Below are 21355 nucleotides of genomic sequence, written 5' to 3'. Positions count from 1 at the left end.
ATACTATACGCCGCAGCTCTTTCCCTTATTATATACGGGCGCTTAAATGATTAATCAATCCCACGAATGATAAAGCGACACCGAAGCTCCCAATATCACGTGAGAGTCACGTGATGTGCTTGGATTGGATCACCCCCGTAGTCCATTTGTACAAAAAGAACACAGTAAAATAAACAAAATTTAGCTGAGCAAGAAATATCAGTAGACGAATAGCCAATCAAAATAACGACAACAACAACAAAAAAGAACCCCACAAAAACAAATTAGCCTTCGTTAAGTAATCGAAGAAGACGACGAAGATAGACGATTGTACTTACAGTGGAAAAGGATTCGACGTTCTTTTTATGTTTTCTGGAATTATTTAAAGAAAAAGGTGTAGTTGTAAAAGAGTTTTCGAGGTTAGGGTTTCTCGGAAGGGAGTTATGGAAGTGTTGACGATGGGAACTTTACCTTTAGGATTTAGATTCAGGCCGACTGATGAAGAGCTTATCAATCACTACCTTAGGTTGAAGATCAACGGTCGTCATTCCGAAGTCGAGGTCATTCCTGAAATTGATGTCTGCAAATGGGAGCCCTGGGATTTGCCTGGTATTTTTTTTCTCTCTTTTTATTTTAGTTCTTGTTAGACAAAAAAGAAAAAACAAAGAAATTATTCGGTGCAGAATTTTTTTGAATCTTTGATACCGTGCGTCACCTTAAATTCCTTTATTCCCCTACACTTGAAAGACATATATAGTTCATAAATTTTATTCCTGTTTTCTATAACCGGAAATTTCTGGTAAACTTACTTATTTTCCTTTTTGAAATTCCTCTCACTATGCTGAAAATACTTTATATTGCGAAATTAGCCATTTTTAAATTAAAAAATTGGGATTTTTGAATTAAATTCAGGATTATCGGTAATAAAATCGGACGATCTGGAGTGGTTCTTTTTCTGCCCTCGTGATAGGAAGTACCCCAATGGCCACCGTTCCAACAGAGCAACGGATAAAGGTTATTGGAAAGCCACGGGGAAGGATCGAACCATCAAGTCCAAAAAGTCACTTATCGGCATGAAGAAGACCCTGGTATTCTACAAGGGCCGGGCTCCCAAGGGTGAGCGTACTAACTGGATCATGCACGAATACCGCCCCACTACCAAGGAACTTGATGGCACTGCTCCTGGCCAGGTTTTCTTTTTAGATTTTTACTTCTTTTTTTAGTTTAAGTTGCTGCAATTATTATCATGGTGTTAAAGTTTTGCCATTGTTAGCTTTATTTGTTTGATTGAAAAGCCAAGAAGAAAGAGAAGTTAAAAGGAAAGTAGGAATGGTTATATGACTTGGACCCTTTTTTGTGTGTGGTGCAGAGTGCTTTTGTTTTGTGTCGATTGTTTCATAAAGTAGAAGGGAGGAATGATATTGTGAAATATGATGAAGTGGAACAAACAGGATATTCCCCTGCCATGATAAAATCATCTCCCGATGATACTTCATCAGATCTTCTCCAAGATACTGTTTCATCCGATACGCAAGCTCAAAAGCCTGATAACTTAATGCAAAATGATCAAATAACAGGTGATACCAGCAGCTGCAATAGTCATATGACATCTAATGCTGATTATCATGCAACAGAAGAAACTATGATGGAGGTGTGAAGTGGATAATTTATCTATGATTTGGGATTTGTTGCATTAATTGTTATTTTATCTTGACTATATTGTGATTCTTGGCGAATGACTTATCTTGCTTTTTAATACAGAAATATCCGCTCCCGGGAAGCAATTCAAATTTGTATGAGCCCAATTATGGTGAAATTGACTCCAAAGTCTTTTCACCACTAATGAACTCGCAACTTTTTGAAGATCTGCCCTTCTTCGTGGATTCTCCTTATGCAAATGATTTTGGTCATGATCAAAATGGATTTCATTTCCAGGATGGGACTAGTGAACAAGATGTATCATTTGCTTTCTTGGATGACATCTTGAGTAACCATTATGACTCTTGTGAAGAGTCAAACACCCAAAAGAACTTGGTTGATGGAACAGAGATGCCCTTGTTTGGTGATTCATTCATCTCAAAGACACCACCACCAGAAATCTCATATCTCAAAGAAAATGGCAGACCTGCTGACACGGACACTGAAATGCCACAATTACAGGTAAAAAAATAACTTTCTACTAGCTTTTATGTTCCTATACATGTAGCCTATAGCCTTTTTTTCACTTTAGATTTCTGAGCTTTACTTTGGTTTGAGCCCTTTTTCTTTTGTATTAAATTTTCACTTGCAAGGCACTTAGATTTGGGTTTTAACTTCTTTTTATATTTTCAACTTCTTAACAGTTTGGTACTGAGGTTGGAGCTCGTAGGTGGCTTGGTGGGCCTATTGATAACAATCAATCACTGCAAATGCAAACTTCTTTCCAACCTACCCATACTCAACCAGCACTTTATAACCAAGAGTACAGAACCAGGAATATTGGTGGTCTTGGAAATTATTCTGTTGGCCAAGTAACTTTTACTGATTCTGCAATGGGTAATATCAATAATTTGCAACAGTTAACCAGTCTGAAAAATTATGTGAATAGTGGTGGTGATCTTGGTGGTGGTATTGGAATGAAGACTGGAACATGCCAGCCACTAAAACAGTCAAATTCAGAAAATTTTGGAACTCTTGGAACTGGAATCAAGATTAGGACCCGTGGATCTCAGCAACAACCGAATTCAGACATTGTAAATCAAGGCACTGCTCCCAGAAGAATACGCTTGATGAAACTTTCTAGTGGGCCAATGAAAGGTTCTGTAGGCTGTGTCGATGATGAAAAAATGATGAGCACTTGCCTTGTTGAAGAAGAAGAAGTTCAGTCTGCTCTAACTGAGGTAGAGTTACCAGTAAAAGTTAATTTTGAGCGCCGTTGATATACTGTTTATCTTACTTATCTTTTTCGTTTGCAGGTCACAGAAGCTGAAGCTGCAGAACAGACTTCTAGCTCTGATGAGTCAGAGAAGAATATTGTAAATCAAGGCACTGCACCAAGAAGAATACGCTTGCAAACGAAACTTTCTACTGGGGCAATGAAAGGTTCTGCAGGCTGTGACAATGGTGGGAACATGACTAGTCCTGGCCTCGTTGAAGAAGAAGTTCAATCTGCTCTTACTGAGGTAGAGTTACCAGGAAAAGCTAATTTTGAGCACTGTTGATATACTGTTTTTACTGCTAAAGGCCAAATTATAATATTAGTACACTGAAATACATTTCTGAAAGTGAACAATATCTTCCAATACTTTGAATGCAGGTCACAGAAGCTGAAGCTGCTGGACTGACTTCTAGCTCAGATGAGTTAGAGAAGAATATTGTAAATCAAGGCACTGCTCCAAGAAGAATACGCTTGCAAACTAATCTTTCTACTGGACCAATGAAAGGTTCTGCAGGCTGCGTCGATGGTGGGAGCATGACAAGTCCTGGTCTCGTTGAAGAAGAAGTTCAATCTGCTCTTACTGAGGTAGAGTTACCAGGAAAAGCTAATTTTGAGCACTGTTGATATACTGTTTTTACTGCCAAAGGCCAAATTATAATATTAGTACACTGACATACATTTCTCAAAGTGAACAATATCTTCCAATACTTTAAATGCAGGTCACAGAAGCTGAAGCTGCAGGACAGACTTCTAGCTCTGATGAGTCAGAGAAGAATATTGTAAACCAAGCCATTGCTCCAAGAAGAATACGTTTGCAACTTTCTACTGGGCCAATGAATGGTTCCGCAGGCTGTGTCGATGGTGGGAACATGACAAGTCCTGGCCTCGGTAAAGAAGAAGTTCAATCTGCTCTAACTGAGGTAGAGGAACTAGGAAAAGTTAATTTTAGCACTATTCGTATACTCTTCATCATACCTTCCATTTTGTTTTAGCAAAAGTCTAAAAGTATAATTTTAATATACTGAGGTACCAGGCCTTTCAAAATGTGAACAATATCTTTCAATGCTTTGAATGTAGGCCACAGAAGATGAAGCTACAGGACAGATTTCTAGCTCTTGCGAGACTTCTAGCTCTGATGAGTCAGAAGTAGAGAACCGGTTCCTCAAATTTGAAGGCAGCAGGGATGCTGATGAATCTTATTCAAAACCAAGGCTGCGGGTAAAACAGGTAGATGAGCAACATAGCTGCAGCCAAAAGGGTCCATCATTGCACTTAAAGGCAGCTCCTGCACTTCATCGCCCAAACTCCCTATTAGTTCCTGGTATCGCCATTTTCACTATTACTCTCTTGTTCGCTCTCTTCATGGGGATATGGTTATGACTTGGATTTTGACTTCTTGATGATGTTCAAACAGGCCATATGTAGGTAGGTAGACTGTTGCCCCCTTTTTTGTATCTTGTAGGAAATATGATCAAGTTATGTACATTGTGCCCCATGTGTATGCACATGCTTTGAAGAATACGTGAGAATACTTTGTATAATATGTTGCACAATGGCCTTTGGTTTTACTGCTGGCCTAGAGAGTTGTCTTAATGTGTAATATGTAGGGAAAAGAGTGTTCTTTTTTACCATCAATCTTCACCACAACAATGTCAAAACCTTATTGTAGATGAATTGGCTGGTAACATAACTGCTGGTAACATTAGCTGAAATCCGGATAAGCTGTACGGTTGAGTAATGAAGTTTCTAATCTCAAAAGAAAATGTTGGCAATTTTTTGTATTTTTTTTATCCATTCATGTATTTAATTGCGTTATAGTCATTTAAGATATATTTTTTATTTACATAAATACTCAACCCTCAACTGTTTCCCATCAAATGGCTTAATGGCCTGACCCCCACACCAATTGGCAAAGTAGGGCATACCCCACTGACGTAACGTGCTCGTTATGGATTCTGTTTGGATGCCTTTGAAACCAGAAACATTGGGAATGAAATTCTTCAAAATGCTCCGTGTTTCCCAATCACAAGCATGTGTGACATGGACCCTCAGCGTAAGAACCTCCATGTATATGCTTTGATGGTCCCTATATATATATATGCAAAACGTGTATGCTTTGATGGTATAAGTTCAAATTCTCCAACCAAGCAAATAGCTATCAAGATTTCAGCTGAAGTCCTCTGCAACCAGTAAGTAGCAGCGTTCCAGAAGGACCATCAAGTGATGCGGCATCTTCCAGAGTAATCGGAGCAAGGAGCACATGGGAGGCCATAGGCAAACTGAGAAGGAAAAAAATGTTTGCATAAAAGGTACCAGGGTTCATATCATGTCGTTCTAAATGTTGATATAATTGAATGTATTGGTACAAAACTACTAGCAATGTTGCTTCAGAACGTATCTTGGAAATCAAAGCAGCTGTGTCATCTTTTTTTTTTTCCAGATTTTTTAGAATTCTAATGAGATCACAGGCCTTTCTTCTTTGATAAAATGCCTGATCTTGTTAATGGGATCCTAAGTAGCAGATAGATGGTATCTAAATATGAGGTATGAGCAAATTATTAATTACAGAAAGATGAAAATTATGGTTCTAAAAGTACAATAGGTGCTATATTATAAATGCTAAATTAGTTATGGCCAATGGAACCTCTAAACATGCAGAATCAAAATGCAGAAAGCTAGCTCTTGATTCCAATTATAAATTCAAGGGACATTCTTCATGTTATACTGTTGTCTTTTTGCATCTCTAGAATTGTGAGTTAATGGCAGGAAAGAAAGTTGTTCTTTTTTTCTTTAAACAAATTATGCTTCCAATGATAATCACTGAATTGTCACTAACTTACAGAAATATAAAAAGAAAACATCGAATCCTGTGAGCAAATAAATTAGTAACCAAAAGTTGCTCAAGATAAACTACATTGGCACATAAATCTAAATGGATAACATTATTTTGTGTTAATAATACAAAATATATTACAAGTAGCCAGTAGGGTATGAGTAGCACAAACCCATAAAATTAAAACTATAGATATGATTACATCTAAGGTAGCCCTTCTTTTATCATATAATTAGGTATTTGTCCCCTTAGAAACCATAGTTAAGATCTTAATGGAAGCAATTTACCTTTCTTAAAAAACTCAGAGTTTAGTTCAGTTTATTCATATTTTCAAATTTTAAAAAATGATATCTAATAGATTCGGGATTCAAATTCCAGTAAACCCTTTTCTTATTTTCTTTAGGATTCCATGAAAACATACATAACTTGTAAGGTTTAACCAAAAAATAAAACCAATGTGTGGGGAATAAAACTCTGGTAACCTTTCTATATGGATCATTGTTGCAAGTATGTTGTATTGGGATTTTCGAAAAGATGGTGGAGGATCACTTTGCATCAAAACCTGGCTTTCCCTACTAATTAAACCCATCCTATTATCTCAAAGTCAGCCGACATTCTCTTCTGAGTGTATCACCAATAATCATGTTTAGCTTGACCCACATTTCAAGCATTAACATATGTTTTTTTCGATACCTTTCTCTCCCAAAAGGGTTTTATTTTATAAATTTCCATACCTATGTGTAAGCTCCAATGTGTTTATATGTATATTAAACATCTATAAGAAATGGTTTGTCACAACTCTGGGTTTATATGCAATAGAGGAATATCTTCTGGGGCTGGGAAGGGTTATTGGATTTGTCGTCTTTGATAAGTTTCGTCTTGTCTTTATAAACGGGAGCTGACTTGTCTCTAATGGCTACCTTAATAGCAAGAGCATTTTGTTCCATTAAATCAGCCATCGCTTACTGTTTCTTTGGTGATCGACAGAAAAGAAAAAGCATAATCACCAACATCAATTACTACAGCATGCCTAAGGCTCGACCACTTTCCTTGCAGGTTTCCCTTCATCCCCCCATAGTATATTTTGTTCTTCTTTTTTGAATCCATCTAGGTATCTTAATTGTTTGCCTTCGCCGACTTGTCATGACAATGAATGGAAAAAACAAATGGGTCTTATGAATGTATACATGACGGCTATTTATCTCTTGCATCTGATGCATATTTAGATATGATAACGAGAATATATTTTTGAATATACAACCTACATGCTTTTCTTCTTCAAAGAAAAAAGGGTTATATTGCTTGTTCAACATACTATGTTTGTTCCTTTGTTGTTTGGTTAAATTTTAAACGTCCAAATGAGGTTTTTCTATCACCAAAGTTCTTATATTTGAAAATAGATTGCATTTTATTTTATTTATTCAAAAATAAATAAATTGGTCTTTATACATTAGATCAAAGAGTAAATTTGTTATTCTACTAAAATTCCATTCATTTTACCATTAAAATTTGTCTTAGTACCTCAACATGAGGTAAGCATCTCACGCCAAGTGTAATTGTCTAATTATTTCATCAACTAAGCTAGTTTTTAACAGTAAAAATATTTTTAACAGAAAGGATCAAATTACTTTTTGATTTAAGTATAAAATTAATTTACCTATTTTTAAGTAAAGAGAGTAAAATATAATTTAACTCTTAATTTTTACCCATTTTTAATACATTTCAAGAAAATATTGTAAAAATTCCAATCTTAAACCCTGTTCATTCTATGTTTGGAAGTTATTAACTCTATAAAATCATGTGCTAAAATCTTTTTTTTTTTCTCTCTCTCAAAATTTACAAAAATAAAGCCTTAAACTTCAGTGAAATGTGCACTAAACTTTTAGTATATAGTTCTTGAACCAGCTTTAGGAATTTGTTTCCTGGCCTGATTGGGTTCAAGAACCTCCAAAAACCAATTAAGTTTAAACATGGTGAAGGGGTTTCTTAATCCCTCAAGTTTCCTATAACTACATAAAAGAACAAAGCATAAAGGGCCTTTTTGAACAAGGAAACCCAGAATAATCTATTCACTGTTAAAACTTATAAATCTTTGCTTTATTAGACGGTGGACCTCAAAGTCAGGATGTGCTGCACTGGTTGCGAAAGAGTAATCAAAAACGCCATTTACAAGCTTAGAGGTATATTTCATAACAGGTTCTCCTTTTCTTTAAGGGAATGATTCCTTTTCATAGGATCATTATTAATGATGTTAGGGATCGATTCGGTGGAAGTCGACATAGAGATGGAGAAGGTGACGGTGATCGGATACGTTGATCGGAACAAGGTTCTGAAACGAGTGAGGAGGGCAGGGAAAAGGGCTGAATTCTGGCCTTACCCTGATCCTCCTTTGTACTTCACCACAACCGCTGAATATTATAAAGACACGACCAATGAGTACAGAGAGAGTTATAATTATTACAGGCATGGGTACAACTTAGGACACAGGCATGGTAACATACCTGTAACGATTCGTGGAGACGACAAAGTCAGTAACTTGTTCAACGATGACAATGTGAATGCTTGCTCTCTCATGTAGCAAAAAGTGCAGATGTAAATTGAATTTGTGACATAAATTCACCATGATGGATCATGTAATATCATTTGAGAAAATAACTGAGTGTGAAAAGAATTTCATCATTGTGGATTTAATCATTAATATATGTAGCTTTTATTAAAAGTAATATATATATATATATATATATATATATTTCATCTTTTGGGGATTGTAAAGAGTGAATGTACTCGATTGGAATCTGCTCCCTTGCTTGCTGCGTTACTGTTTTCTTGGTCATGAAGGTATATTATCGTGTATGTGATAATTTGTGAATTTTTTTCCATTTTCAGACGTGTTATGGATAAATTTTGAATCAATCCATTTTAAATGAATTTTAGCAATTTTGATATTTATTTGTTTGCACGTTTTGTCCTGATAATTTGAAATTACTATATTACCTTTATGTGTTAAATTTTAAAAAGATATAAAAGTAAATTTCTTTTGTTAAAATCAAAGTGTGCTCTATTCCTAAGAACGTGGATCAAACCCTTAGCCTTAAAGGAAAAAGTGAATAACCACCACATTTAGTGGCGGAGTCAAGAAGGCAGGGGCCCCGACCCCTTAAAATAATTTTTTTTTATTTAGGCCCTTTATAATTTATAAAACTTTAAATTAGTAATGGTAAAATTACACTTTAGCCTCCTAAAAATAATAAAAAATTAATTTAATCTTTTAAAAATTATAAAGATATAATAAATTAAAATGATAAATTTATATTTTTACTATTGTAAAAATATACAATTTAATTCCGACCCCAAAAATTTTTTTCGACTCCACCACTGACCACAGCACACCTCATAACTTGATACAATTATAAGTATACATTATACTATAGGTCAAATGTACTTTTCTTTTTGTTTGATACAAATGGACCAACACTGAAACTTATAAACAAAGTAATCTTGGTGAATACAATTACTAGAGAATTTTTTTGTCTGGATAAATATGTATTTTTAATATAAATAATGCTTTTTACTAAAAAAATTGACAAATCTTATGCCAGCGTCAAATATTGACAAATAAAAGATGTAACTAAAGTTACAAAAAAAGGGCATTTACTAAAGTCTTTTCTACAAATGTCAAAATACCAATGATGTCACTTTGGATAATTTAAAATTTTACTTAGCTCCATTTTCCCTGAAATTAATCGAAGTTTCTTTTTGGTTCCTAGAAAGAATAAATTAATAAAATTGAACGATTTCTTTTTGTAAAAAAAAAGTGCCCTTTCTTCATCGAAAAGGTAGGAAACTCATTGAAATTGTTCTGGACCGTTTGATTGGTTTGGAATTTCCCAAAAAGAAAGATCCAACGGTTGAAGTTCTTACCAAGTTGCCAATGTCAAAAGCCGTGTTCCACGTGGCATTAGAAAATTATTAATTTCTTGGTATATTTATATTTTTAAAAATATTGTTAATACATAATAAAAGAAGAGACACAATAAATTAATTAACTTAATTTCAATTGATAAATTGGTAATTTCATTTTTCTCTTCGTGGTTGTTGGGTTCTTACTTCTTGCCAGTTTCCAAGAAACCCATCTATTTAATCCATTACCTAATAGGATATGCAACGTCACTCATTTTGTGTTAATTACAAATGAATCCCTCATCTCTTCATAATTTACAATTTTGACAGATTAATTAAATGCCAATTTGTTTTTGTCATGTTATATATTTATATTTTAGTTCTGAAAGCAAGCCTCATGTAATCAGAGGGGGCGGTGCCCCTAATTCATTTATTATCCTATTCATATAGCTTTGATCCTTTAACAAATTTTACTTACTAAATTTTGTAATTTGGAGTGATAAATTTAGCATTACTTTTAATTTAAACTTCTTTCGTATTGTTGGTTTAAATTTACATTAATTATTTATAAAAAATAAATTTAATTCGAACAAAGAGAACATGGTTTTAGCACGGTTACTATTAGAGTAATCGAGTTGCTATATGCGTAATTTAGTAATTGTATAAGAAAAAAGAAAATAAATGGAAAAGTTAAAGGGTTAAATCATAAATAGGAAAAAGAGCGAGGGGCGATCCTACGTGTTAGTGTAATATTGGTCAATGACTTATTAAGGAAGCTGTCATTAAGAAAAAAAAGTCCATGTTCAAATAAAAATCAAATAGAAGAGGAAGAGCTTCTCCGTGTTCTTCTTCCTACAGTATAAAACCAAACAAATTAAAATAAAAAGTTCAAACTCCCCCTCAAAAAAAAAAAAAAAAACAGCTTCAATAATTTCTTTTTCAGGTAAGAAATATGAAATAATTCATCCATTCATGTTATATTCAATATGCATTCTTCAATTATTCTTTTACCACTTCAATATCAAAACTGTTTCCTTTTTTCATCTACCACTGGAAAAAAAATCATGTTAAGAATAACAGCATGATGATCATGTCCACTTATCATTAGTTCTTGATTTTCTGTTCTGTTTTGTTTGTGTATATGAAATGTTGAAAATTTAACAGGTTTTTGTGTGTGTGTTTTTTTAAGTGGGTGTGGTTTGGTGTGGAGAACGATGAGTGAAAGAAGTAAAGCGGCCATGAATGTCTTTTCAATCCCTACACCCTCGTCTCGTTTGTCTCCTTTGGCTCGTCCGTTCACCATCACCAGCCCTTTCAATCGCCATGAATCTTTTGACCCTTTGCTTGACTCTACTTCCGGTCTTGATCAACCCTTTCCTTACCTGAATTTGGGTGGTCAACGTCAACAAGGCTACTGTGCTTACCACTCTGACTCTACTGCAATTACTGCTACCCCTTTTGTCAATGACCTTGACTTCGAGCCTAATTCTTGTTTTATAAACAACCCTTTCGTGGATCCTCTAGTTCAAACCAGTTTCACTCCTAGTTCTTCAAGCTTTAGCAATGTGGACCCAGAGAGTGGAGTGCTGGGAACTGCTACAAATCATCACGGGTTACAAGGGAACCTGCTTCAGCAAGGTACTTTCAGTTTCTTACAGGGTTTTTCATGGTCGTAGGGAACTAACTAGTTTGCTATAATTGATTCATTGGTGCTGATTTTGTTCTTACATTCTTGTATTCTGTCAATAGAAATAAACTACGACAATCTCATTACTGTCATTAGGTATTAGCAATTGTGAGTTTGTGACTTTCTAGTACTTGAAATTTAGTAGCTTCAAAGGATAAGTAGTTATATAAGTTTTGAATCTTAGGGTTTTATTCATCTTGGATTGACCGGAGATTAATTGTAGATGCAAAGATGAATAAATAGGAAACATATTTCAATCACTTTTTTCTTTTTCTAGTGTCCATGCAATAAGGGCTGAAACTGTTAATGATTTTGTTTAGGTACTACTATTGAAGTATCAAAACTTGTTAGTGAAACATCTTCTGTTTTGCATGAAAGAGATGATAGAATTAGACCAGAATACAAGGATAAAACACTTACAGAAAGCAGTGTTTTTCGAATGGCTAATTCCAAAGTAAATTTGTCGAATATATGTTTGACGAAGTCGTGTTCAATAGCATCAGGTTTGATCTCTTCTTCAAGACCTCAACATACTCAGAGTCAACTGTCGTACTCAGTGCCATTGCTGAGTACGAGTCATTGTGATTCAACTATTATTAACAATGAGAGATGCTTTCCCAATCTTGCCTCTTGTGCAGCTGAAACTCTGGTTTCATGTGCACCAAAGCATTTTGCTTATTCAGCTCAAACTTTCAAACCATCAAGTGCTAGTTACAATCCACCAATTGTTAATCCTGTTCCGTTAGAGAATGTGGCTTATGGTGGCATTGATGCACTCAGCAAAACGGATTCATATTTTGGCTATGTCGTGCCTGGCATGATTGGTAGTGATATGGTGCAGAGTCCCCTAGACAAGGTTGCTTGCCAAGACCTTTTATTGAGAACTATTGTTGAACCTGCCTGCAATGAGACTAAAAGCCCTTCTATTATGGCAAAATCCAAGCTTCAAATTGCTTGTCCCAATGTTCATGAAGACTTGGCTTTAGAACAACATGGTGCTAAAGCAGGTATAGCTGATGATAAATGTTCCAGCAACAGTGATGATTCGGATGTAGATTCACCTTGCTGGCCAGGAACACAGGCATATAAGTCTCTGTTTAGCTGTTCAGTGCCTGTGAATTCAGAAGATTCTAAGGGTCAATCTCCTTTCAGAGTTTCAGTGTCTCCGAAATTAGAACATTCTAAGAATGAAAAAGTGGCACGTAATAGTTTAAATCCTCTGGCACCTGTGTTTATTCCTGCAAATTCTAAACAAAAAGCTGATTATCATCAGAAGGATTGTCATGGAGATAATTCTCTCGCTTCTCAGAATATTGGAGCTTTAGCTGCTATTTCTTCAAGAGAAAATGAATTATTGGGTTCTGCTAGAGCAGGCACATGTCCTTCAGAAAGGATCGATGATATAGGATTCCATTTTTCTTTTGATGCCTATGACTCAAGACTCGAGTATGGCAGTCCTTGCTGTTTTCAACCTCCTGGGAAAGAGAGTGTTATCTCTGAAAGTCAGCTTGAAAATGTTACTGGCTGCATGGAGGGTATTGCTAATGCAACATATAATGCGTTAGACAGTGTTGCGGACATGGCACAGGCTGGGCAAAGTTCTAGCATCTCATTCCCTACAACAGAAATTTCCCTGACTTCACATTCAATTGGAGATGGTGTTTTTTCTGATTTAACTCAAAGATTTCAAGAGCCGCCCAAGTCTACACCTCCCAAACTTGATGTTAATTTAATGATTAATACAATCCAATTTTTGTCGGAGTTGCTTCTACAGAATTATTCATTTGCTTTAGGTTCAATGAGTGAGCATGAACATGATAAGATCCTTAATATAATTAATAACCTTTATGGTGTTATCAGACATTGGGCTGGTGAAAGAGGTGTAAGGCCCGAATCAAGTCACTTGAGCACTTTATATGGTAAGAGACAAGCAGCTGATCACCGTGAGGTACGGTACTTTTATATCTTTTTTCGCATTCTTGGTCTTATATGCGTCATTTTGCTTAATGTTTTAAAGATAACTGTTATTATGTTCCTATGATAATAATTGCAACCTTATTGCATCTGTTTGTTCGATTTACATTTCACCGGCCATGCCTAGATCAGAGTATAAACTATTATTCTCTTATATGCTGAGACTAAAAGCATTATACCTGAGATAGAATGATCTTAGACCCCCTTTCTGCCTCTGTATGAATAGTTGTTTTCTATTACAAGACATGTAAACAATCTCATACTAGGAGCTTTACCAGGATCTGAAAACCTTAAATAATGCATTGTCAGTGGATAATACAAATTTTCAAGTGTCAAAGGTGAGGGATAAAGCTGTTTTACATTATCAGAAAATACATGAAATATCTGTTCTTATGTTAAGTAGTAGGGCGCTATGACATGGGTTCAAACCCTGTTATCCCCCTTTCCCCTCCCCCAATATTGCAATGATTAAAAAAAAAAGTAGGTTGCTATGCTCTTTTTATCAAAGTAATGATGCTGAAGGTTGCAAGCAGGTCAATGAGCTGATAATTTGTTACTGAATTTGATGCTCTAATTAATTGGCAAGGTGCTCTTAACTTTTCTATTCTCGATACAAGATCCAGGTTATTAAGGAGCATGAAATTCCACCAGAAGCCTTATTTTATAGGAAACTGTGGCTTGAGGCTAAAGAAGCTTCTAACTTAATGAAGTATCGAGCGCATGGCTCGCACACGAAACCAGAGCTAGAGAAATGCTGATCAAAATAAAGGTATATTTCCTTTACCATTCTACACTGTTGTATTCTAGACTCTATATTGATGGTAGGAAGCTTTGGCTAGTAGGCATGTATTTGTAGGACTGTTTACATAACCAATTTTCACTATATTGGCAGCTGAATAGAGGGTTATTTAGTGCTTGAGCCCGAATATAAAATGTGGGGTTGCTGAATCAACGTGCTGTTGGAAGCGTTGTATATTGTGCATGGGTGTTAAAATATAGAAAGTGAATACATTTCAGAATGTGGTGAAGCCTTCGGATGGAAGCTCCTGTCCTGGACTTGCAAGATTCAAGACCTGCAAGCTACCTGACCAGGTTGAATGATGGTTTTAAAGTCATTTATACACCAAATCTCTGAGCTCCTGGGATCAATATGGGGCAGAAAAGTTGGTTAACAGAGCATAACGAAAGAACCCCCAAGGTTCACCATTCTAGAGGATATACACTTTTCAGCTTGTAGCTAAATCCCGGCAGAATTGTAACATACTTCAGTTCATGGTTGGTGTACTAATATTAAACTGGCTGTATCCTCGACTAGGCCCATTTTATCCGAGTAAGCGTCTTGGGCTGCTTACCTGATGGGTTTTATACCATCAAATGCGTTGTTGTACTGTCTATGCCTTGGTTTTGTTATTTTCGTAACTGTCCACGGATGTAAAAATTTAAGGATTGAGCTAAATTCCTAGTTTTGCCCACAAATACTTTACAATTGAAATTATAAAGTAGGACAAGAGATGTAAACACAATGATGAAATCAGGAATTATGTGATGGGGGCTTGAGGTAAAATTAAAAAACTTTAGGGCAGTCAAAGCTGCATATTTTGTATTAAAATGGCTTTGAGTGAAATTTGAACTTTTGATAGGGTCAAAATTACAATTTTTCCATTAAAAGGTTGAAAGGGATTAAATTGACTAATTCACACTTGAAGAGGTACCATTCAGCCAAGAGGGCCCTTGGTTACGCATTGCTCGACAATTAGGCATGGTAGGACCTAAATTTAGATTATCAAGGACCCAGAACTAAAACAAATAAGGCGCCATTGACTCTAGTTAGAAAAATGGGCTAATATTATTACTAGTCAAAATTGTGTACATTATAACCATTTTCTCTATTGGTCAGGACCAGAATCTCAGCAGATTCAGTTAATAATCTGAACAGAAGTTCAAGGCTTTTGAAATAAATCCATCATTACAACTAATCATTTCAACAACTGACTAAATTCATCAACAGTTTTTATCAAAATCCGTCATTACAACTAATCATTTCACCAACTGACTAAATTGAAACTAAATAACTATAATTAAAATGAATTTGGAAAATAACATATTTACAAGACTCGAATTTGAGATTCAAAATTTATTAAAATCTAAATCTTATCATTCTTTTTTTGTTGTAATCAGGGTGTTCATCGTTGATAACAATAATTCATTTTTACTACGGATACTCTTTAAAAAAATAAACGGTTAGTCATAAAATGGGATCAAACCTCGACCATATAATTAAAGTATGAGTGAGCACCACAAAATATCTCATGATTTCAATCGTACGATTTAGATGTACCATAGTGAAGGAAGTTAGGAGTGATTATATCTGGCAGGACAGAGGTGAAACATAAGCAACCTTTATAATCTATTGTTGTCAGCTTTTATTTCCACAACCGTACTTAAGATGTTCTACAATTTGATTGATCAGTGTAAGGCTTGAATGAGAGAAAAATGAACAACTGAAGCTGCAGCAAATTCATTGTTTCTTTTTCTTCTTCTTTTGTTCCCATTGTAAGCGTGAGTGGGTAAATCTTAATTAGCATCCCCCCATGGCATTTATCTCACGGTAGGGTTTACGGTGTACTAGTGATATTGGTTCAATTGAATGATTTGTTTTTTTTAAAAATTAAATACAATGATCATCATTATTCATTAAACATGTAATAATAATGGAAAGAAAATAGGAAGCAAAAACTTAGATACTATAATCTATTCCGTGTATCCCAGCCATAAGGCAATATATACATACAAATGAATAGTTGAAAACAAAGTAAATGGTTATTTGATTGCCTTGTAGTTTGGTTGGAGAAGGAGGAAAAAAGGGGTCATTAAATTCTCATTTACTGCGTCGACAGTGGGTTACCACGAAAGGCTTAGGTTTTTGGAATACCCATCAGAGACAGCCCACGTAACACCCATCATCTCAGCAAGCCTAAACTGACCACTCATCCAGGTTGGGGACCCCTACCTATTTCCCAACCTATTTTATGCCAATGGTATTTGTAAAAATATAAATAAAATCAAACGAAAATTCCATGCTCACCTTCCTCTCCCACAAAAATCATCCCATCCCATCTTGCATGAAAATCAGAATAATGGTGTCTTTTTTCTCATTACAAAAAAAAAGGTAAAAACCCTAACAGCAGAAGATATCAAGATATAGAATAAGAGAAGGGAGACCATAACATAAACCTTAGCAACAATCTGGGGACCCTTTGATTAAATTGAGGGAGAAAAGAAAATCAGGCATCACAGGTGGGTCAGAAAATTCCGCAGTCAGCTCAGCCCCAGCTTCCCCTTCGTAAACTATTTACAAGCATAAAAGTTTTAGATTATATATTCATAAAAACATTTAGTATATAACATTGGAGTCTCTGATGTTCTTAGCCTTTACGGCTGTTATGGAAGTTGTATGTGTGCAGCAGCAGCCTGCGCCTCCCCCATTGAGTTGTTACTGTCTGTCAGTCACCTTCCTCTCTATAATTGCGGTTGTTTTATGGGATCGGCTGCCAGTTTGCTGCCACCCTCACCCTCCTTTTTCATTGTCATTGTTAATGCTTTGTCATGGATAAAGAGAATGCTTTATTATTAGTATTATGAAATGTAAGCAGTAGTAGTTGTGTTGTTATTATAATTTAGGCCCCCACACCCCCCATCCCTCCCTCTTTTTGTTATTGCAGGCTTTCTACTTCTTTTTCGGCCTCTTTTGCACTTTATTCTTTATATATATATATATATATATATTTCACTTGCTTTCTGCATGATAATAGCGTCATTCCATCATGTAATAAATTACTACATAATAAAACCAAGAAAAAGCTTGAACTTGTGCTTTAATTTTTGTTGGTTTATGAAGTAACATTGAATGAGTTTGTGATTCTATGTTTGTAACATGCATATATATATTCCTTTTATTCTCATACTACGATCTCGAGAGAGTTAATCAGAGCCGTCCATGGTTTGACATTTTCGATGACAAAAACATTGAGAAATGAGAAGAGGATGATACAAATCCATTGTCCACATCCACTTTTTTTTTTTAGAGACAAAGGAATGTTGAGTGATAGAATTGGGGCAAAAGAAGGGAAGGGAAACGTGCTGGTGCTGCTTCTCTTTCTTTTTTTTTTCTTTTTAACTTTTAGTATTTACATATCACCCATCAAAGGAGACTTGAAACCTAATGTTTACGAGAGTGTTAATGAGTGAAACAACGAATTCATTAGTTTTCACCGTTGAAAAAAATCGTCCAAAATAGAGCACATGCCAAGCCAAAGCAAAGACGAAAGGGTTATAGTGAAAGGGCATCACGGGAACGAGGTACATTAAACCTAAAGGAAATATCAATATAAAAAAAATAAAAATTACAAAACGTGGTCCATGCATGCAGTCTAGGGAGTGGGAGTAGTTTGCACGCTGTCCTCATGTGTTTGGCAAAGTTTTTGGGATTCATTTACATCAAATCAAAGCCAAAACATGAAAATAATAAGAACTAGTTTTATTATATTTTTCTTCTTTCTGTATATATATTTCATTCTCTATTGTCGTCATTGATTACGCCTATTATCTTTTTAACCCTATAATCCTATTCACCAACACTATCTTTCAGTAGGGTCGGAACTTGGTTTTGTCCCTGATCCGTCAGGTTCGCTCCTAAGTATCTGGTTATAAGGTGGTATTTGAATGGTGGAACCCTCTTCTGACTGGCTGCCTGTAAGGAAGGAAAAGAGAGTAAAAAATCCCTGAAACCCAGAAGGGTATAGAGTATAGAAAAGGGTTAAAACTTAGAAGGGGTCATGAGGTCATTTCAAGCAAAAGTTATACGTATGGGGGAGGACATAAAATAATGGTAAAAATAGGGTGAAAAGACTAGATTCTACGTTACTTTGAAAAAAAAGAGGGGGGGCGGATAAATTGGCATTTACACGAGATATCGTTACGGGTGTCTGTTCTGTGTTTGCTGTATCAGCAGCATCCAAAAACAGCCGCAGCAGCCCTACAAATAAACGCCATTCATTGAAGGGTCTCTCTCTTTACTGCTATACTGTGCCTGTCTGTTTGGATTGCCACTTGCAAGCTATACCACCAGCCTATCACCATAGATTCTAGATGCTATTTCTTTTTCTTCTTTTTTCTATGGTTGTTTTTTCCTTTCACATACTTATGAAAGGGGCCCAATCTAACATATACACGTAAACATGTGAATAGTAGTGAAGAGAGTGTCTGTCTTGTCCTAAATATAATCCATAATTCATGTACATAGCTTATATATATATATGAAAAAGAAAAGAAGATGAGTGAGGTCGATTGGCACTGGGAACATGGCAGTGGCTTGTCATTGTAAAAGCTTGACTGCCGAACCACAATCATGCTTTCTATGGTTAAACGACACCCTAACCCCATAATCTCTGCTCCTTTTACACAATCGAATTGGGATTTTGGGTTCACTTTTTCCCATAGCTTCTGCACTAAAACGGCAAATACTAGCCTTTCTCTACTCAGACCATCCAACTTTTCATGACAATATTGAAATTTAATATATTAATTCAAATTATAATATAAAAAAATGCGCAATTCCCAAATTCATATTTTACCCACTTCCTAATTTCCCACCTTTTTCTTTCCGTGGATGGTAACTTCGCCCAATATCAAATAAGTTCGTTTTTGTTATATTTTTTAGATTTAATCTTTATATTTTAATTTGATCAATTTTAGTCCGACTAAATTGGTAACAGATTAGATTCATTTGATTAAATTTAATTGTTAGTCATGTACTACGCATACAATTATAAATTTAGTTTATATTCTCTAATTGAAAGCATTCGAAATTTCTATACTTTTTGAATATTAAAATTTCTGTTTTAATGAATTGATAGTTTTAATCCATTAATTTGATTTTTAATGAGTCATATATGAAAATAATGAGCTAGCATTATATTATACGTATGATAATTTGTTTGTTCCATCATATTTTAAAAATAGCGAACTTAAAATGAATTTAACAGTTATTGTTTGAGGAAAACTGAAATTTTATAATTGAAAAATAAAAAATAAAAACAATCAAATTAAGTACAAGAATTAAATCCACAACTTTCATAAACTAATAACAAAAATTAAGATCTCTCCCGGATGAAATGATAATATAGTATCATTGCACTACTTGTAAATCAGCACATTTCACGATAAGACTATTTTTCGAGATACGGTGTAATTTTTACACATATTTCAATATACCTATGTATTTTGTTTTCAGATATAAGGATTAATTGAATAAAAACTGTTAAAATATTAATAGTTCATAGCTAAATAGGATTCTAATTAATTAAAGTGTAACAAAAATTGAGATCAATTCTTTATTTTACCTAGGTATAAAATATATAATATAGTGTATACCTATTGCGTACGAATATTAACCTTTATTTTTATTAACCTATACACCAATTAAACATTATGGATACTAAATTAATTAACTTCATAATATATATTCAGGTTAAATAAAAATCAACTTTATTAATAAAAAAGACATTCAATTTCATATCCCCAACAGTAGAATCTATCTGCTTTATATAAGATTAATTTAAGTGTCTAATATATTGAATTTGAAAATACTTCGTCCTAGGTTGAATCTACGTTATATAAATAACTTGATTTCATCAATAAATTAAGCCTTGGCTCAATTCACATCGTTTGTTGTTGCATATATATGTAAATTCACATTAAATTTTAACGATATAAGAATTCAAATCTCATCATAATAGATTAGCAACGAAACAAACTAATTTAATTACATATTTTTATTTTTATTTATTGAATCTTAGCTCGATTGGTATGGGCATTGTTGTCAATGCAAAACGAGGGTTCAAGTGTGTTGAAGCACATTATCCTCCTATTTATGGGTTGAGGAGGGACTTTGGACAGTTCTAAGCATTGTGTTAAAAAAATAAATATGATCAGAAGAATCAATCCATTATAAAAAAGTAAGAAAAATTCCCTCCTGATTAATCTATGAGCAATCTACCTTCAAAAATATAATATACATATATATATATATTCATAGATGATGAACTGGAGACAATTAAATATGGGCATTTCATTTCAATTACAGTTGATTTTACTGCTGTACATTTACTATTTCAAATAAATTTCCTTTGCAGTTGAAGACTATGATTTCCCTAGAAAAATTGTATGAAATAGTCATATCAACATATATCATTTTCATTCAAATCAAACTATATAATTAAATATAATTAAATTATGAAAAATATTTCAACAATGTAAAAAAATTTGGTTAATTTTTATATAATTTTAATTATATGATATGACTTGAGTAAAAATAATATATATTGATATGATATCACCATTTCCTACAAATTTTTTAGGACAGAATCATTTCTCTTCTCTTATTACTCTTCTACATTTCTTTCCATTTTTCATTTGAGAGATAATGGAAAAACCATGCATTATCAAGGATTGGGTTGTCAAAATATTATTGTTCCTCAAACCAATATGATTACGGTACCATGAAATAAGCTTCTATACTTAAATTCGAAGTGAATTCAGATAAGTTTTTTTTTTAAAAAATTAGATAGACAGAAGACTTTAATTACATTGCTTGAATGCTCATACCCATGGAAAAGTGTTGTGAAAAGGAAAATGTAATATATAACAAGATAATTAAACATCCAACATGTATATAAGTATGCATGCAAGCAACCATGCGTATGAACAGTGGTTAAAATTTTTTTTTTGAACACTCGAGATAATTAAACATCAACAGTATGACCTTCATCTTCAACTTCCAATATTATGTATAAAAGAAAACAATGACGCATATAAATCCAACTCTTATTAACATAACCACCTGTACAAGTATTCTGATCTATTCGTCGTTTAACCAAAAGTAAATATCAAGTAAAGCTTTCATCTAGGGCAAGTCCAAGCAAAAGTTTTCTACTCAGCTTCATACGAGGGAAAAAAAAAAAAGAAGCAAATGAAATTTGATGAAAGAGACAAAGTTGCAGCCAAT

General features: G+C 34.3%; 3 protein-coding genes across 12 annotated transcripts; all 3 read left to right on the top strand.

The window, feature by feature from the left end:
- The first annotated feature begins 176 nt into the window (after positions 1–176).
- LOC105765373 (NAC domain-containing protein 14) lies at positions 177–4524 on the top strand. 4 transcript variants are annotated; one of them, XM_012584425.2, is made up of 9 exons: positions 180–588; positions 892–1169; positions 1349–1630; positions 1741–2139; positions 2322–2858; positions 2934–3140; positions 3275–3481; positions 3616–3816; positions 3974–4524. In XM_012584425.2, exons 1-9 carry the CDS (start codon positions 423–425, stop codon positions 4274–4276), a joined length of 2580 nt encoding a protein of 859 aa, XP_012439879.1. In that variant the 5' UTR covers positions 180–422; the 3' UTR covers positions 4277–4524. The 4 variants fall into 4 exon arrangements, with proteins under 4 accessions (XP_052480947.1, XP_052480946.1, XP_012439881.1 ...); XM_052624986.1 differs by lacking the exon at positions 2934–3140 and having other exon boundaries at positions 178–588; XM_012584427.2 differs by lacking the exon at positions 3275–3481 and having other exon boundaries at positions 178–588.
- Positions 4525–4666: 142 nt separating this feature from the next.
- On the top strand, positions 4667–8448 carry LOC105765376 (heavy metal-associated isoprenylated plant protein 30). 2 transcript variants are annotated; one of them, XM_052624988.1, is made up of 4 exons: positions 4667–5205; positions 6717–6785; positions 7834–7909; positions 7985–8448. In XM_052624988.1, the coding sequence occupies exons 2-4, from the start codon at positions 6756–6758 to the stop codon at positions 8305–8307; spliced, it is 429 nt and encodes a 142-aa protein (XP_052480948.1). In that variant the 5' UTR covers positions 4667–5205; positions 6717–6755; the 3' UTR covers positions 8308–8448. The 2 variants fall into 2 exon arrangements, with proteins under 2 accessions (XP_052480948.1, XP_012439886.1); XM_012584432.2 differs by having other exon boundaries at positions 4667–6785.
- A 1992-nt stretch (positions 8449–10440) lies between these two features.
- Positions 10441–14766, top strand: LOC105765372 (uncharacterized). 6 transcript variants are annotated; one of them, XM_052625641.1, is made up of 6 exons: positions 10451–10572; positions 10794–11267; positions 11637–11819; positions 11955–13264; positions 13908–14059; positions 14183–14766. In XM_052625641.1, exons 2-5 carry the CDS (start codon positions 10844–10846, stop codon positions 14046–14048), a joined length of 2058 nt encoding a protein of 685 aa, XP_052481601.1. In that variant the 5' UTR covers positions 10451–10572; positions 10794–10843; the 3' UTR covers positions 14049–14059; positions 14183–14766. The 6 variants fall into 6 exon arrangements, with proteins under 6 accessions (XP_052481599.1, XP_052481601.1, XP_052481603.1 ...); XM_052625639.1 differs by having other exon boundaries at positions 10441–10572; positions 10819–11267; positions 11637–13264; XM_052625643.1 differs by lacking the exon at positions 11637–11819 and having other exon boundaries at positions 11820–13264.
- Positions 14767–21355: the final 6589 nt, after the last annotated feature.

Source organism: Gossypium raimondii, chromosome 12 (assembly GCF_025698545.1).
Source record: "Gossypium raimondii isolate GPD5lz chromosome 12, ASM2569854v1, whole genome shotgun sequence".
Lineage (NCBI taxonomy): Eukaryota > Viridiplantae > Streptophyta > Magnoliopsida > Malvales > Malvaceae > Gossypium > Gossypium raimondii.
Note: the sequence above shows the minus strand (reverse complement) of the source record. Positions and strands in the feature narration are given on the sequence as shown.

Excerpts from the sequence above, each read along its gene's own strand:
- LOC105765376 (XM_012584432.2), top strand. The coding sequence starts at position 6,642 with ATGGCTACCTTAATAGCAAGAGCATTTTGTTCCATTAAATCAGCCATC. Across the intron at positions 6,786-7,833 it reads CTCGACCACTTTCCTTGCAG|ACGGTGGACCTCAAAGTCAG; the intron begins GTTTCCCTTCAT and ends TTGCTTTATTAG. Across the intron at positions 7,910-7,984 it reads CGCCATTTACAAGCTTAGAG|GGATCGATTCGGTGGAAGTC; the intron begins GTATATTTCATA and ends TAATGATGTTAG.
- LOC105765373 (XM_012584425.2), top strand. The coding sequence starts at position 423 with ATGGAAGTGTTGACGATGGGAACTTTACCTTTAGGATTTAGATTCAGG. Across the intron at positions 589-891 it reads GGAGCCCTGGGATTTGCCTG|GATTATCGGTAATAAAATCG; the intron begins GTATTTTTTTTC and ends AATTAAATTCAG. Across the intron at positions 2,140-2,321 it reads CTGAAATGCCACAATTACAG|TTTGGTACTGAGGTTGGAGC; the intron begins GTAAAAAAATAA and ends ACTTCTTAACAG.
- LOC105765372 (XM_052625639.1), top strand. The coding sequence starts at position 10,844 with ATGAGTGAAAGAAGTAAAGCGGCCATGAATGTCTTTTCAATCCCTACA. Across the intron at positions 11,268-11,636 it reads AGGGAACCTGCTTCAGCAAG|GTACTACTATTGAAGTATCA; the intron begins GTACTTTCAGTT and ends GATTTTGTTTAG. Across the intron at positions 13,265-13,907 it reads AAGCAGCTGATCACCGTGAG|ATCCAGGTTATTAAGGAGCA; the intron begins GTACGGTACTTT and ends TCTCGATACAAG.